Source organism: Eleutherodactylus coqui, chromosome 2 (assembly GCF_035609145.1).
Source record: "Eleutherodactylus coqui strain aEleCoq1 chromosome 2, aEleCoq1.hap1, whole genome shotgun sequence".
Lineage (NCBI taxonomy): Eukaryota > Metazoa > Chordata > Amphibia > Anura > Eleutherodactylidae > Eleutherodactylus > Eleutherodactylus coqui.
The window spans coordinates 122,421,027-122,439,574 of NC_089838.1; the positions used below are offsets into that span (position 1 = coordinate 122,421,027).

Sequence of the window (18,548 nt, forward strand, 5' to 3'; positions counted from 1 at the left end):
ATTAGATAAATTAATAACCAGCATAAGATGTGCATTTTGGGGTGAATCCCTTCATCAGTCAAGCTGGATGGGACATCACTCTTGGGACTGAAGGGATATGGATCCCAAAAATACTGGTGGTACCAGTAATGGTGGTCCCCATTGGTGGTGGTCCCCAGCTTCATTGCCTTATCCACCCTATAATCCAAGACTATATAAATTATATATCAAAATGTCAAAAACTAAATAGCGAATCCATTCCTATACTTTATTTTAATGTGAATATAACAATTTTAAAAATAAAGAACTCTAAATGTTAAAAAACCTTTTTTCTAAATCTTTTCATACACATTACTCCTAATAAAAAAAAAAAAACTAAGAAAAAATTTCAGTGAACAAAAGTGTTAAAAATAACCCTATATGTGGCAAAAAAACCCACAGAATAATTGTGTCAGGCTATAAAACCACAGCATAGGTAAAATTGCTAAAAAGTGTCTGGTCCTTTAAAAACAAAACACTCTGGTCTTTAAGGGCTTAAAGGGGTTTTCCAGGACTTAAAATAAACGTTATAAAGGCTCAAAATAAGAGATGAGCGAACGTGCCCATTTAGGACAATTACTCGATTGAGCATCGCTTTTTTCGAGTAACTGCCTACTCGGGCGAAAAGATTTGGGGGGCGCCGGGGGGCGGTGGGCTGCGGGGGTAGCAGGGGAGAACAGGGGGGAGGTCTCTCTCTCTTTCCCCCCTTACTCCCCACCGCAACCCCCCGCTCACCCTCGGGGCCCCCCGAATCTTTTCGCCTGATTAGGCAGTTACTCGAAAAAAACGATGCTCGATCGAGTAATTGCTCTAAACGAGCACGTTCGCTCATCTCTACTCAAAATGAATAAAAATCGAATACTCGCCCATCCCGGTGAGTATCAATAACCTTTTTGTATTTTTTTTGTTAGTCCAGGAAAACCCTTTAAATTAATTAAGATCCCAGAGCAGATCGCTAAACTAATTCAGACCCTCAACCAGACACCTAGGTTTATTCAGACCAGTAGATTTTAGAGGGGTCTGAGTGTTGCACTTGTATTACGGGTCTTAATGTAAATGTTTTTATCACTTATTGTCATAGAATTACAGCCAAATATTTCATTTGAAACCTTTTCTAATCCATAGGTATGATAAATGTCCTGCAAATGATGCATCATCCTCACTTAGGAAATGGACACCTTGATTCTGTATCTGCTTCTTGTTAAAGGTCTTATCCAGGTATGGTCATAGCTACACATTTTGAACATTTCTGCTCACTTGGATTTTTCTGTAAATCCCTTCGGGTGCTTTCACATGGGCAGAATATGGCTTTCCAGAATTCTCCACCACAATGCATACAGCTAAATGCGGATTGTAGTGCGGAATTGCCATCAGAATTCTTAAATTTCAAATTCCACATCCTGTCAGGGTAATCAATCAGTACAGCACCAATCAAGGCCCACCCTGATGCCCCGTGGTCAACGGTAAAGGAAAAAACACCACACACAGGTCTGGTATGGTTCCCTGTACGGGAGTAATGGTGGTAACTTTACTGGCTTACACAGGGCTTTATACCCTCCTGCTGCATCACAAAGCATATAGCATCTCATTGGTCTAGATATATAGCATAACCATATATGTCCATAATACTGTTCAGAGCAATATTAATCAAGCAGCTGCATCAATCACATGTCCGTTATTCACATCAGGCACTTCTGCTTTTCTCCTCAGTCCTCTGAGCAAGATGTCGCATGTTCCTGTCTGGGAAAACTGCCAAGCAAATCGCCATCGCACCTTGTTCCTCTTTGTGGTTTCCAAGATACATTCTTTTCACCTTGCAAAAGCCTTGGCATATCTGATATGATTTTTTAAGAATGCATATTAAGTTTTTTGTATTAATATTGCATAGAATTTGCACTCAGGTATAAAGGTATAAAAACATAGTAATATATACGCATGCCCTCACAATCCAAATCTGCACATTAGCAGGTAAGATTTTGGAGCTGAGTATTCTGCAAGAGGGCATATTCTGCCTATGTGAAAACACACTGACCAAAATTAGCCTGTAGGATGCACCAAAACCCACAGCTTATTTTGCCACTGCGGAATTTGGCATCAGGAACTGCAAGTCTAAATACAGATTTTAATACAGAAGTGCTGGCAGAATTAAGCTATTTTCATTTCCACATCTTAGGCCCCCTAGACCATCACACCAGCAGTGGTGGCAGTATACTGCTTCACAGCAAAGGCAGGATTGAGGCGCTCACCACTATGTCTCCAGACACAAACATGACTGTTGTCAGTGCCCAAATTAAACAGAGGCAACAGTGGGTGGGTATCAAAGGCAGTACACGTAATGGGCTCAATGAGACCAAATGTCCTTCAACCAAGTTCCTGGAAATAGTTCTGACAGACACAGGGGCCTATAACAATTGTGCACTTTTCTCTAGATGATGGACAGCGAAACTATTGAAATGGCTTATGCTGGTTGGATGATCAGATGATGCTCTCTATTGGTGGCCTGTCGGGGGGGGGGGGGGTCTGAAGTCAGTCACCTTGTGTGCTTGCCTTCACACATCCACTGGTCCCAACATCTCCTAACAGTCTGGTCAAAATGGCCCAGGTGTCAGAAAATTTGTTGATATGATCATCCAACTTCTCGCATTCCAATAACGTGCCCCTTCCAAACTCTGTTAACTTGGTAAAATCTAGTGGTCAACAAGCTCTAAATGGAAAAAGAGGTCCATTACACACAAGTAGCCTCAGAGGGCCTTTTTATAGGACAAGGGAGGAACCAATTTAAGGGCCTCAGGTGGCAAGACTGTTCAGTTAACCACGCCACAACTCTAACTTTTCGGGCCTTAGATTTAACTGCATGCCGAGTTTTGCAGCAAAACGTCAACTTCTTCAAGGTGCTTGATTTCATTTGAATAGCGAGTATATAAATATTTTCCAAAAAAGGGTTTTTATTGTACAAAAGTGGAAAATTCAAAAAACTTAAAAATAAAAAATATAATGTTATACCAACCAGTAAAAAAAAAGTTATCATGTTGTTTATACTGCAAGATGAACATACAAAAAACAATGGCAGATTTGATGTACTTTTTTACTCTGCCCTCTAAAAAAGTTTATCAAAGCTACATATACATTATATGTATCCCAAAATGGTACCAATAAAAACTGCAGCTCACCATACAAAAGTCCTCACACAGCTTAATGGATGGTCTTAGATTGCAGTGATACAAAAAAATATACATAATGTATTTTTGGACTATAAGAGGCATGTTTTTAGCCAGAAAAAAAGTGTGCTAAAAAAGTGTGTGTTTTTTATACCGAAGTTCGCCATCCACAGTTTGTTCTGAATGCAGAGATTAAAGCTGCTGTTGTAAACCTTTCTGATATCATGATCTGTGACCATTCAGATGTATGGGAGGAGTCATATTCAGCTAGCTAGAGAGCACAGTGGGGAAAGTAATATTTTTTTTAAGTTAGTGACATTCACCCTCCTCTACCTCAGGCCACCAGGAAAGTTTTAATTAGTATGATTTTTTTTCCTATTTCTCTTAAAACTGGGGTGTGTTTTATAGTCTGAAAAATATTTTTCCCCCAAGAATGGGTTTTTATAGTGCAAAATTGGAAAAGCAAAATAAATATATAACTTTGGTATCCTAATCATAGCGACGGATGCGTAGTAAACCTAGTGCGCTTATGTCCTAATGCAATGATTTCCAAAAATTTGTCAAAGGCAAAAAAATAGTCTAATGGTTATAACCTTCTAAAAGAGACTAATATAAAATTATATACTTTATTGACATATGCGCTCAAAACAGACAGACACTTTAAAATTGAGGTATAGGTGGCTGAACTAGATTCTTACTAAGTCCCTAAAAGAACTAAATATATATTGCTAGGCAGGCTGTGAGGACAATTGTCTTTAGCCACTAATATATTCCCACAGTGTTTGGGGAGATGATGTAACTGTTGACAACCAATAATGGGATGCACAGGGTGTCAGTTAGTAGAGGTGCTATATAAGCAGCCAAATTATAATTTTCCAGTAAACTGTTATGCATTATACACCAATCACAGTTGTGACAGAGGCTAGAGATGTGAGAGAGGTCTGTCAAACCACAAAGTATTGCCTCAACAGCTAGATATAATTATTTTTTGCATAGTTGAGCCATCCCTAAACCTAGTCTAAAATCATGTAACACATGCCACCCAACATGTTTCACCACGCAGGCTTTATCAAGGGAGTTCAGGTAGGCTATAGTGAAGGCAGCGCTGCACTGACAGCTTTTTTATAGACAGAGGGTAGGATCATTAGATGTCTAGCCAATGTAAGGCTATGTCTATGCAGGACCAATGAGCAGTGGTTCTATCATGAATGACAGCTCAGAAGGAGTAATTTACCCAATAGGATATAGTAACAATGTGTTAGATTTTTATTTATTTATTTTTTGTTTGTGCAGTGTCGGGCGCATGGGCAGAGGGGACTACATACACCCTGTCTTGCGTGCTCATTGGCCAGCGACAGCACTCTATACTCGAAACACTGCTGATTATGAAAGCACTATAATAGTATTTGCACTCCTGATTAAACATAATGCTCTCTGTTGATCCATCCATTACTAAGGGCTCATGTCCACAACCATGTTTTCACCACGTATTACACATGCATTGTATGAATGCGTGGGACGCGGTGAATGGCGTCACTGAAAGTCAACGTACTTTCATTGATCTATGCACACCGACATTTATACCCTGAGTATCGACACGGTCTCTGCCGGCAGAGAGTATGGTTGCATAATGGGTAAAACACTGCAGGGAGACCCACAGCATTTTACGCGTACTCCCTTGGGCATGAGCCCTTGGACTACAATGAGAATTTTTGTAGAGCTGCTGATGGATTGAACTATGAAATGAAAGCTACAGTCCACAATATTGTATCCAGATCAAAGTATTTCTCTGGTCTGCAGCTGTAGCTTGAAGCTAGGACCACACAGTGACTTTGGCCTTCGCCAGGGGTCATACAATCAAATATCGTTGTGCGGCCCTGCGACATTGCACTGACATTGAGATCAATTGGGTCACGCTGCGAGTAGTTGGTCACCACAATTGTGACCCGCAAGTTGCATAAGATTCAACCTCAGAGGATGTTTTTGACCTGAGAGTCCCAAAAACCTAGTGGGGGAACCTTATTGAGTATTACCATGCTATGCTGGGCTTCACCGTGTATACTATGACGTATTCGTGTTTGTACATGGGATGGGTATTACACCAATTGATGTGAATGTTTCACGAATTCCCTTAACACCATATTTTGCAGGTGGTGCAGAATGTGCAATGTGGAGAAAAAGGCACAGAAAATGTTGTACTTAGGGTTGAGTGGCATGTGTTTCCCAAAAATCCGAATCCTGACAGTTATTTGGTATTATATCACACCTCTAATCGCACAGAGCATCAGGTAAGAGCTTGTACTTGGGTGAATGTGACCATAAATATGAAGATCATTTTGCTGACCTATGTTCACTGACTTTAATAAACCGAAGGAAGTCCGACCAACACTGAGGTCAGATTCACATGAGCGTATACGTATTTGCGCACACATGAGTGCAGAGTTTTTGTGGAACGAATGTTGTTTTTGTGCGCGCATTGGCATATTTTACTGTACTTTTTTGCATGCACAAGGCATGTGCCAGAACAAAGCAGCAATGCTCCAATTAATCTAATAAGTTCAAGTTGTCTTTTTTTTCCTGCGCAATTTCACAGTGTTACACACATCTCCTAGTGCAGTGATGGCGAACCTTTTAGAGACCGAGTGCCCAAACTGCAACCCAAAACCCAATTATTTATTGCAAACTGCCAACACGTCAGGGGGCGGGGCTTATCACAACCTATCCTCTTACCTCCATCGTTATAAGGACTGGGCCGTTTCAAAATAGACCGGCATGAACGCCCTGGTTTTTTTTTCCTAGCTGGAGCACTACAGTACCATTGGTGCGGATTTTGACTGGAAATCAGCTGCTGTCAGTGCTCCCTGGCTTCTGGTTCCCAGCGGATTTTGATAGTTTTTTGGATGCGGAAATGCTGCGCAATTTGCCACAGAAATTTCCACTGTGGACATTTCGCAGCATTTCCACCATGTGTTAACATACCCTAAGTCATGTTGATGCTTGCTGCCACGTGCAGACTGGCTTCAGTAGTAATTGTGTCCCCTATATTGGTGCCAGTAGTAATAGTGACCCCCCACAGTGGCCTCAGTAGTAATCGTGAACCCCCACAGTGGTCTCAGTAGTAATAGTGTCTCCTACATTGGCCAGAGTAGTAATAGTGACCCCCACCATAGCCTCAGTAGTAAAAATGACCCCCACAGTGGCCTCAGTATTAATAGTGACCCCTATATTGTCCTAAGTAGTAATAGTGACCCCCCAAGGTTGCCCCAGTAGCAATAGTGACCCTCACAGTGGCCCCAGTAGTAATAGTGACCATCACAATGGCCTCAGTAGTAATAATGACCCCTATATTAGCCCTTGTAGTAATAGTGACCCCCACAGTGGCCTAAGTTAGTAATAGTAACCACCCACAGTGACCTCAGTAGTAATAGTGTCCTCTATATTATCCAGAGTAGTAATAGTGACCCCCACAGTGGCCTCAGTAGTAATAGTGACCCCCACAGTGGCCTCAGTAGTAATAGTGTCCTCTATGTTGGCCCCAGTAGTAATAGTGAGCCCTACAGTGGCCCCAGTAGTAATAGTAAGCCCACAGTGGCCTTAGTAGTAATAGTGACCCCACAGTAGCCTCAGTAGTAATAGAGCCCCTATATTAGCCCCAGTAGTAATAGTGACCCCCACAGTGGTCTCAGTAGTAATGGCGACTCCTATATTACCCCCAGTAGTAAGAGTGACCCTCACAGTCGCCTCAGGAGTAATAGTGACACCCACAGTGGTCTCAGTAGTAATAGAGATGCCCACAGTGGCCTCAGTAGTAATAATGTCCCCTATATCAGACCCAGTAGTAATAACGCCCCCTGAAACTGATATTCTTACCTCCTCCTTGTAGTCTAAGCGTCACTCCTTCTATTTTCGGCACTGCTGTGGATGCCAGTGTCTGCGTGTGACCTCCTCCTGCCTTCTCCTCTCCTCCTGCGGAACCAAGGAGGACAGTTCAGGGGAGGATGATCCTGGATACACACTGACGTCAGAGTGTGCACCCAGGATCAGTGCTGCTAACAGTGCCGTTGGGTGATTACCGGCTGGGGAGCTGCGGCACCCAGCTGATAATCACTATCACGGTGAGAGAGGGTCTGCGTGTGCCCTCTGGCACACGCGCCATAGGTTCGCCACCACGGTCCTAGTGTATTTTGCACACGTTAGCACGTCCCCATTGACTTCTATGAGGACATTTGTTGTGCAAATGTGCAGAAAAGTAGAGCATGCTTTGTTTTTTTGCGTGACCGAAATGCACAAGTAAAATATAGGCATGTGAACAAACTCATTAGGACCTCAATAGGATCTATGCTGCGTATTGAGCGCGCAAATTTTGCATGCGCAAATACATTCGTGTGAACCAGGTCTAAGGCTATCTTCACACACGATGTCTGAGCTGCAAGAATTCTGCCGCAGAATTTCTGTTGCTTTTCTGCACATGGCCGCAACACATTTTGTTGCACATTTTGTACATGTAAGGGTGAACACCCACTTGCCTTTTTTTAACGCAATTGTCAATGGGACTTTCTAATGTTAAAACCGCATCACACAAAAATTGCAAAGCACAAACTTGCGATGCGTTTTTAACATTAGAAAGTCCCATTGACAATTACATTAGAAAAACGCAGCGTTAAAAAAAACCCAAGTGGGTGTGAGCCCTAATTCAGATTTTATGTGTGGATTTTGTGCTGTGGAATATGTTGTTTTTTTTGTGATATAGTAGTGGAAGTTCACTCTGGCAAACTCTATTTTCAAACATCAACAAACGCAGATTTGCAAGCAGATTCAGGTCTCTTTCACATGAGCGCAGTTTAAACGCTTAGATAAACGCACTAAAGCCACCCTAAAATAGTGTGGCTATCTGAGCGTTAAAGCAGGTGAACGACTAGCAGCCATGAACACGTTGTGGCTGCTATTAGTAAGTATGCCGCTCCCCCGCCCCCTTCCTTTGCCGGCCGACTCACATAGGACAAGTCCTAGCTTTTGACAGAGAGAAATATCGGAGTAAAAAAGCCCACGTCTATTGCGCTTCTTTTCACACGTGATTTTTTTCAGTGCATCAAAAAAATCATTCATCTGAAAGAATCCATAGAAAAACCATGGGTTCTTTTAGATAAAAAATTTTTTGACGCAGGAGCTCCCATAGATTTCTATGGGAGGTAAAAAAAGGGAGCAGGAGGGAATTTACCTGCCGCTCGTAGCACAATACAGCTGGCTCTATTTAGCTGTTTAAGGGCTCTTTTCCACAAGCGTATATCGGTTGGCGTTTTCACGGCCGTCTGATATACGCTATCATCTGGGGCATAGAAGCTGGTGAACAGGCACACAAATCTAACGTTTGTGCGCCTGTTCACATGGCATGGGCCACGGTGCATATGCTCCAAGGTCACCATGCCGTCACCCCTTTCCCCTCCCTCCCCATCGCAGGCTCACCTCTGCTCTACTCCCCGCTCGTTCTTTGCAATGGGAGGGGGCAGGTGGGGCGGAGCTAAGCAATGTTCCATCTCACCTTCTCCCATTGATGACTATGGACAATGGGCGGGAGCTTAGCTCCGCCCACATCCTGCAGCCAGTAATGGGAGGAGGCGGGATGGGACAGCGCTTAGCTCTGCCCCGTCTCACCCCCTCCCATAGCAAAGAGCCAGCGGGGAAGAGAGGACAGGTGAGCCTGCACGGGGGGGAGGAGAGCAGAGGGAGGGAGTTTGGCAGCAACGGGCTACCATAGGAGCCCATGGCAGTAGCCGACGTATTCCAGCCAAAAAAAATAATTCCAGGACTATCTTTTGGGCCCAACGTAAAATTGCCCAGCGCTATATTGGCCTGGCGGGGCGCTTTTACGTCTCAGAAATATGGAGATCCAATGCATCAGGTCGTAGCGTATATCAGCTGTCCGTGAAAACAGCCCGCTGATATACGCTCATGGGAAAGAGCCCTAATCTAAATAAAGCCATACTATAACATCCTTTTCACAAGATCTGGCCGTATTAATGGAAGAGAAAATGCTAATTCCTTTTGGAATAAGACTGCAGCAATGCAGCGTTGCTGCAATACGACCTGCGTGAACACATGTTGCTCATGTGAAAGAGGCCTAAGTTAGCAGCACACCTATGTAATAGCCCACCTTAACATTTTCGGAGCTTGCAAGGCAAACTCTGGAGGTAATGGCTTCTAATGCACGTGCTCCAAATTAAATCAAAGAGAATGGTGAGTTTTTCCTCTGTTTGGTAAGCTGGATCAATGTTGGGTGCATTACTAGTGTCTTAGGGCTCGTACACACGGACAGAATTCCTCCACAACATGCTGAGCAGTTGTGGATTTTGTTTAATAGTGTGGATTTTATAGTGTTTTTATGAGCTACTTCACATGGGCGTATTTGCGCAATACCCTGTGTAGGTCAGTGAAAAAAAAAACATAGTTGGAACTCAATAGGCTAATTAGACTAAGTAGAAATAAGTTTTTTTAGGATTGCAGGTAATTAAGATAGGCAAGATTTGGCTTATGCCTACATAGAATGAATGAAGTATGATGAGTACACGAATTACTGTTGGTTGCTGGCCGTGTTTACACTGAATTATTACTGTTCGGTTTTGCACAGTCCAATGACTAATTGTTCCATGTAAAAGAATCCTTATTCTTGTGTCCCATTATTTGGAGATAATACCTTTTCTAGTAAAGCCCGTCCCAGGATGGGACTGCAATCTATAGATATAAATCTCCATGCTCTCGAAAATTATTCAGTGAAGTTAGGAAATAGCTGACATCTTTGTATTATAAGTATTTCCAATACATGCAATACCCAGGACCAACCAATATGTAGGTTCCTTCGTTGTCTCATTCTCTCTGCTTCCGTGGCTCGTTGCTGCTCTCTGCTATTATATATTCAAGGATGTACCAGGATTTCACAGGCTTAAGTTTGGAATTTACAACTTTATGAAACTGTCATCGTGGAACCTCAGCTGATGATTGATGAAAAAGTGTGTATTTTAGGGCTATTTCAGACGACCGTATATCGGCTCGGTTTTCACGCCGAGCCGATATACGGTGTCCTTGTCTGCAGGGGGGGGGGGGGGGGATGAAAGAGCCAGGAGCAGGAACTGAGCTCCTGCCCCCTCTCCGCCCCTTGCCACTATTTGCAATAGGAGGGGGCGAGATGGGGCTAAGTCCTGCTTAGCTCCACCCCCATCCCGCCCTCCCATTGCAAATAGTGGTGAGGGGCGGGAGCTCAGTTCCTCTTCCTCGCTCTTCCATCCTCCCCTCTCCTGCAGACAAGCACACCGTATATCGGCTTGGTGTGAAAACCGAGCCGATATACGGTCGTCTGAATCTTCCCTTATGGTGTAGGCTTGTGTGTTGGCTGGGGAGAGGTAGCTTCATGCCGATTGTGTGCATGTAGATGATCTGAGGCATGAAATTTGTTGTAGATGCTATGGTGATGATGAGTATGAGGCATAGATAGCATGCATACACATGAGGGCAAAGTTGTTTTGCTAACAAATCACACCACATCAGACTAGAAAATCGTGTGTTTTTTGAGCGTTGTGAGAGTCAACGAAAACACAGAATTCTGAAACCAATGGTTTTGACTGATGCGATTTGGTGTGAAAAAAATTGCAGCGTGCCCTATCTTTCTGCGTTTTGTGTTTTTCTTTAATCTCCCATGTTTCCCTATAGAGCCTCCTTTTTATCGCAACGCACGAAATTGCAATTTTCATGCAATGCATTTTTAACATTTGAAACTCCTATTGACTTTCACGCAATTTTATTGCGTGAGAAAAACGCAATCGGCAGCTAAGCAATGCGAGAGCATTCTCAGGAAACAGCATCGCTGACCCTCAAAGATCGTGGGAACAAAGACGGGATTTTCTCACTGCAAAATTGCGATCACCAGTGTGAAGCAGCCATAAGGGTGGCTTTGTGTATACACTCGTCTGAAGCTGCCCTATGGCTTCTTTCACGTGGCTGTAGGTGTTCTTATGTGTGCCCGCCAGTGCCGTAAAAACGCGTGAGCAGGTGCACAAATCTAACGTTTGTGCTCCCGTACAGATGGCCCAGGCCCGGCGCATATATGCCGAGGCTGCAATGCCATTGTGTGGGGAGAGACAGCTTAGCCCTGCTAAGTTGTCTCCCCCTTCTGTCCCCTTTGCCAGCTCACCTCCTCTCTCCTTCTTTCCGGCTGTTTACAATGGGAGGGGGCGGGATGGGGCGGAGCTAAGCATAGACATGTGGAATTATACAACATTTAAAGCAGAGGTGTAACATGAAGCTTCTGGGCCTCAATGCAAAACCTGTAACAAGGCCCCCAACTATAATGCTTTATTCATAGTAGTGGGCTCCCTATATCGAGAAGAGAGGCCTTATGGGCCCCCTAAGGCTCCTGGGCCCGGGTGCAACTGCATTCCCTATAGTTAAGCCATTGATTTAAAGCTACAATGTACATTTCTTATCTTTATAGAATGTGTCGAAGTCAATGGTTGTTCATCAAGCTCACCATCCATTCCTATTATTGAATAACCTGAATCAAGAGGATTCTTATAAAGTCACCATAAAATCCATGAAGGATGGCGATATCTTGAGTGTTCGATCCTTTTTAACAAGTAGGTATACAATTATATATGCAGTTAAAAAGGCAGATGTTAGTGTTAATACCTTCCACTCACACACAGCTTCACTACTGAGTCTGTTTTTCTTTTTTTTTATTATTGCACCATGAGGTTGATTATAATTATTTTGTTTTTGGGAAAAAAATTCCAAGTGTAAAAAAGCTAAACAAAAAAGGTCCAACTATATGTTTTGCTATAGAAATAGTTTAAAGATATGAGCTACAGTAATAGTGAGTTAGAAATTGCACCACTGCTGAATGGTAAAAGCATGTGGTTTTACTTCAAGTACAATTGCATTTTTTCAGAGCAGCAATTGTAGAAAATATTCTTGAAATTGTTTCTGTGGACAACATTGTGGTACCACAATTAATATTTGTGCTCACGGTTTTTATATGCAGTTTTATTACTACTGTTTCCCATTGACTTCATAAACCAAACTGCAACAGCAGCATGCCCTGGGAAAATGGCAAAATAGGATGGTGGAGTAGATTTGCATGTAAATGAGGCTGATTGGGATTAAATTATTTTTGCCATCTTAAAAATAATTACAGCTGTACAGGTAGGCCATGGATCAACTATAAAAATAGACTACCATTCAAAAATTTTTACAACACCTCCATTTTACCAGTTATTTTTAACATTACTACAGTTCAAATCCTGCCAATAGTGTGAAATGGCTTGAAGGTTCAAAAGTAAGTTAAAAACATAAAAATATTATGAAACTTTAACTTAAAACGCAACAATAGTCTGAATTTATGATTTTAGCCAAAAATCTTTTTTCCGGGAACATATCAAGGACAGCTAATCAACAGTACAGCAAATTATAGTTTGAAATTGGATGCAAAATATTCCTACAAGTCTCAACTTTTGTAGATTACTTTCAAACCCTCTGATTCTATATAACTAATGTTGGAACAGACTGCTTTACAACACCCTCTAGGGGAGGATTTGGACAGTTTTGCTCTTCAGGATAGAGCACATGTCTACTATAATGGCAATGAACCAAGGAAGATAGGCAGCCAATTATAACCCTTAGAAGTGTAGTTTTGTTCTACAGAGAAATTGCCAAGAAAGCCAAGCTGGCAGTCAGTACAGTTTTCCATGCCATCAAAAGGCATTTGCAAATTGGAGGACAGGAAAATGGCTGGCAGACCCAAGGCCACTACAAAATCAGATGACAACTTGTTTAGAGTCAACAGTTTGTATGATCAGTGCCTCAAAGCGCAAAATCTTCAAGCACAGCTTGATGCAGAAATAAGTATACAAGTTTCCATTTCAACAGTGAAGAGAAGACTTCTATCTGCAGGTTTGACAGGTAGAGTATTAGTAAGAAAGCTACTGCCAAGATTAAGAACAACGACTTGTCTGGGCCAAGCAGCACCTCCAGTGGACTACCGATGAGTAGAAAAAGATCTTATGAACTAAACAATCAAAATTTGACATCTTTGGTACATCACACCAGGTTTTTGTACGCCATCAAGTAGGTAAAAGGATGGTTTCTGAGTGTGACACCAATTGTGAAACATGTAGAAGGAAGCATGATGGTCTGGAGCTCTTTTACTGGATCCAGAGTTGGCAACTTGTACAGGGTGACTGGCACACTGGATAAAAGGGCTACCACAGCATTTTCATATGCCATGCCATACCCTCTGGTATATGCCTAGTTGTTCAGAAGTTCATATTATAGCAATACACTGATGTAAAACATAATTCTAAGTTGTATTAAAACTACTTAAGAAGACACGAAGAATCTGGTAGGCTTCAAAGAACGGCATGGACTGCACAGTCTCCAGATTTAAAACCCATTGAGGTTGTTTGGGATGAACTGGACAGAAGGGTGGAAGCAAAATAAGATTCAAGTGCAGCACATTTGTGGGAACTTCTGCTACAATGTTGGGAAGAACTTTCTGAACAATATCTGAATGCAATTGTAGAAAGAATGCCTAGATTGTGTCAAGTTGTTAAAACAGCTGGAGGTGGCTACTTTGAGGAGTCAAAAATCTAGAATTATTGTGGTGAAACAAAATTAACCCATAATTTTTATTCATCTTAACCTGTTTATTTTTTTCTATGCTTTCATTTCAAAGCACATTTGAGACATTTACCTGTATAAATATCAGTACAAATCGAAAAAAATTAGGTGTTCTAAAATGTTTGACTGGTAGTGTCTATCTACCTATCTCATATCTATCTATCTCCTATCTATCTATTTATCTATCTATCTATCTATCTATCTATCTATCTATCTACCGTGTTTCCCCAAAAATAAGACAGTGTCTTATATTAATTTTTGTTCAAAAAGGTTTAACTTTTTTACATGTATAGCTGCCTGGGCACTATTTAAATTGACTTTTTAAATTAACTGTTAGCAGGGCTTAATTTTGGAGTAGGGCTTATATTTCAAGCATCCTCAAAAAGCCTGAAAAATCATTTTGCAACCTCAAAAAGTCTGGAAAATCATGCTATGTCTTATTTTCAGGGTATGTCTTATTTTCAGGGAAACAGGGTACCTACCTATCTATCGCAACCCTAAGACAAAAAGTCTGTAAATACATATTAGTACATGTTTTCCTTTCTGTGATTGACCGGCAAGGGGGGACTACAGTGGCAGTTTCTACTTTGAATAAATAGTTAAAAATGGCAAGAAAACAACAAAGATGGAACCAAGCAGAATTGTAGAAACTTAGCAGCGCTGTGTTGCATAGCATCAGCATAAATTTTTAATCCAACTCATTTCAATGCTATGTCTGGTTCCTTGTGCCGTGTTCTATCAGATGCCATATTATACTAAGAGATAATCAAAACAAGCACCCCATATTGCAGGGACCTCTCCTACCGTAGTAAGTAAAAAGTTGCAATGGAGAGCAAAAATATTAGTCACCTGGGCAGGGTTGTGCTGGACAGGCATAACACTGGGAAGAGTATAAAACAACTGCAGCCCCTCCTGGGACAGATCCTGGGAGAGGTCACCCCTGCTTACCTGCTGTTGGCACTGTCAATTTCTTGTTTTCTTGTTGCAACAGTGCTAAGATCGCTGCCGGATTAACAAAGTCAACTGTTGGTTTTAGATTTGGTTCTGCACCTTCTAGCTCAGTAGGTGTGACGTAATGTAGTCACATCTGTGGGTAATTACCTGGGTATTTACCTAGGCTGGATACTGAGTTAAAGTGCTGTGAATTGCCAGTTGCTTGCTGTCTGAACTGGTAGTAAGTGGCTCCCGTGGACAGCGTGGTCTCTGCTGTGATGTGAACAGAGGATGGCTCCGTATGCTGCGGCTTCACCACCAGCTAAGTGTGGTGTTTCATTTGAGTTTCCTTTTGGGGTTTGCTTTGCCCTTTATTTTGTTGGCCAAGTGGGGTTACTTAGGTCCCAGGAACGAGTGCAGGCCCGCATCTATCGAAGCGATCAGTCTTCCGTGCTAGGCAGGGCCCTCTCCCTCATCGTCACAAATTTAGGGAAAGACTTCCCGGTTATTTTGTGTTGTTTATTTCAGTTGCTGCACTTTGGGCTATAATTGTGCATAATCACAGGTGCTGCTCCAGCACGTCATTTGCAGACACAACACTTCTGTAATTCTTGACCTCAACTATGTTTCTGGACTTTGCCATCTGTCTGCCACCTACCCTGACCTGTCTGATTACTGTGTTGAAGTATCTGCTGTCAGCCTCAACCTCAGCTTGCCCTTAGTTTTGTATTCACACCTTCAGGTACTGCGCCTTGTCCTTGTGCAGGGTCAGCAACCACAGTACTGATACTATTTCTGTGAGTAATGGTTTGGGGACTCCACAACAAAGATCAAATCCTGCTTGGAGGGGTCAAAGCTGAAACTCAGAGTTCCTCAACTGCTGCTTCCATTTATAGCCCTAGATCAAATCAGTGTGTGGCAAAGCGGATCCACATCCGTCTGTCTGACAGTACAAATGTATGACCATTTTATTTGTTTGATATGCCACGCATACATTTTCTTGGAAAAGTACTCCAAATACTTGTTTACTTTGCATATGTCCACATTTCATAATGACTCATATACTTTTTTTCATGTAGATCCAATTCACTTACAAGATATCAACATTGGTGTGACTACTACTTCAGTATCATTCAACTGGAGCAAGATCAATGGAGACATTTTTGTTTCCAATGTCCTCAACAACTCTGCCAAAATGACGCTGCTGGAAGACAAGTTGTATGGAGTGAACGATTTGTTCCCGGGATCTCTTTACAATTTCGAATTTGTTGTGAAACAGCATTATCCTGATTTCATAAATGTATCTCAGAAAGTGTATATTCCAGTTGAAACAGGTATGTGCAATTAATACATTGTAGTTCTGTCGTAACATTAGAACACATTACATACAGAAGTCTCCAGCCTTTACTTTTGTGAATTTTGTTAAAAGTGAGTTCCACCTTTAAACTATTGATGACCTGTGCACAGGACAGGTCATCGATAGGTGATCAGATGGAAGCCTGCCACCCTGTACCTTTGCAATCAGCTGATCACTGGTCCACCGCTTTAGTGTATACAGCTGATTTGTAAAACACAGCTCCATACACTCGGCAGTGGTTCGGAATGGTATTGCAGGCAATGTTTCTGCTCAAGTGAATTGGAGGTGTGTCTGCAATTCCATTCTGCTGGCATCTTCATTCTTATGGATGGGGAGAGCACTGCCTCCAATGTTTACAGTGGGTCGCAGGGGGCCTTTCAAATTAGGAATGGGGTAATCATTGTCATTTTATACAAATCCTTGGACTAAAACATCATAGTTTATAGCATAATAGAAAAATTACAAGAATGTGGCCAATCCCTTTAATCAACTGCAACACTATAAAACATTGAAGCTGCAAATACTTATCAAGCTAGGATTTCAGTAAACGATTTGATATACTGTAGATCTTGAATTTATGTCAGTGACAGCATACAAACTTATCATATTGAGGGCAGCAGATTATCATACTATATGTACAGTTCTCTGCAAAAGTCAGTTTAATATGTCTGTTCTCATTTATTTGTTAGAAGAAAGCAATTGTTTGTAATTGTTTTCATTGCCTATAAAATATAGCAAGTTAGATCAGGCATCTTCTATGTTATATTGTTATTTGTATCTGTACTTTGCAGGTCACTGTTCTAAGGGCTGGGTTGCATTTAAAAACAGCTGCTATAAGCCGATGTTGGATAATAAGCCGTGGGCAAGTGCTGGACAGAGCTGTAATTCACTACACACTGGGGCGCATCTTGTAAATGTCCAAACAAGCGATGAACATTCATTTTTATCTTCTTTCCTGCATTTGAAGAATGAATTAATCTTGCTATGGAGTGGTCTTTCTGATCTAAAGGTTTGTGTAGATTTGTTTCCCATCTACCTTACGTATGTATACTCTGTAATAGAGGTCTTAATAAATATATGTTAACAATAAAAACTACAGCTCAAATGAGAAAATGCACATATAATGCATACAAGACTGCAATTTACATATGTGAGGGAGAAAACACATTTTGCCATAGGCACAACTACACTCGCCGCTACAGAGCGTAGCTGCGTCTGAATGAGGGACATTTCTTCCCCTTTGCCAACTTTTCAAACTTTTGCAACTTTTCAAAAGTTTGAAAAAGACCGGGGGAAGATAGGTGCTGCCCGATCTTCCCGGCACAATGTATTCGCTACGTGCGAGAATGATAGGGCATGTCCTATCTTTTCTCGGCCATAGTACTCGTGTCTGAGAAATCTCGATAGTGAAAACGAAACCACTGAACTTCATTGAGTGATTATCACAGCCGTATAAGGCCCCCGTATAAAGGGAGAAAAACATGCTCATGAGTTTTTGCCATAAAGCTAGGGGATTGGTAAAATAAGAAAATAATAATGAATAATAATAATGTAATAAATAATTATCCCAAGAATCTAGATGTGTTACATTTTTTTTGCAATCACTGCATTCACCTCTAGGAGAATTAAAAAGTGCCTTAATATAGGATATAAGAGGTTGGAGCTCTGCTGACCTCACATGGACCTGTAAGACTCGGTGCAGTTCAGTCACATTTTTCAATCACTTCTTCTTGGTTACAGATCCACATGTTGCTCCTGTTCACACTAAATGGTACTGAGTGATTTTTTTTCTTTGCCTTGCTGTAGTGTTCTAAGACATGTAAAAGAAGCTGTCCAGGTTTGATTATATCTGTGCAGAGTGCTTGACTTCCTTCTACATTGGCAGGCAGATGAGTCTTCATCGCTGCCAGTCACGATCCATGGCACATTACCATTTACTTCTGTGTACAGTGTAAATGTGTCCAGTGCGGAATGAATGGGTAGTCCAAGTAAGTAGCCACCCACTGTATGGAAACATTGAGAGGGAGGAGTGCAAATTATGGATTTAGAGAATAAATGGAAAAACAATCCTGCACACCCTGTATACAAAGTTGTTTTTACAATTACAATTGGATGTTGTGTCTGGGCTGCTTATAATGCTGTAGGGCCAAGGGTGTAATGTGCCCTTAGCCCATTGGTGAGGGAAAGGCATCTGTCATATACTGTAACTGTAGCCTATCAGGAGTAGGGAGAAACCCCTGTCTAAAGGCCCATTTACACGCAACGATTATCGCTCCAAATTCGTTCAAGCGATGTCTTTTGAGCGATAGCCGTTGCATGTATATGCTACCATCATTTACTTATCGGCCAAACGATAAGTTTAGATGAGTATATAAGCCATCGTTTGGGCGGAGAGCTGATAGCAGAGACTGCACACTGTG

At 41.8% G+C, this 18,548-nt stretch overlaps 1 protein-coding gene across 1 annotated transcript in view; it reads left to right on the forward strand.

Moving 5' to 3' along the window:
* Window positions 1–1,188: 1,188 nt before the first annotated feature.
* Window positions 1,189–18,548, forward strand: part of PTPRQ (protein tyrosine phosphatase receptor type Q) — a 377,099-nt gene continuing 359,739 nt past the window's right edge. The window contains exons 1-5 of the mRNA XM_066589856.1: window positions 1,189–1,236; window positions 5,327–5,464; window positions 11,659–11,800; window positions 15,851–16,105; window positions 16,920–17,137. Coding sequence (XP_066445953.1) covers window positions 1,189–1,236; window positions 5,327–5,464; window positions 11,659–11,800; window positions 15,851–16,105; window positions 16,920–17,137 — 801 coding nt within the window. The remainder of the gene's footprint in view (window positions 1,237–5,326; window positions 5,465–11,658; window positions 11,801–15,850; window positions 16,106–16,919; window positions 17,138–18,548) is intronic.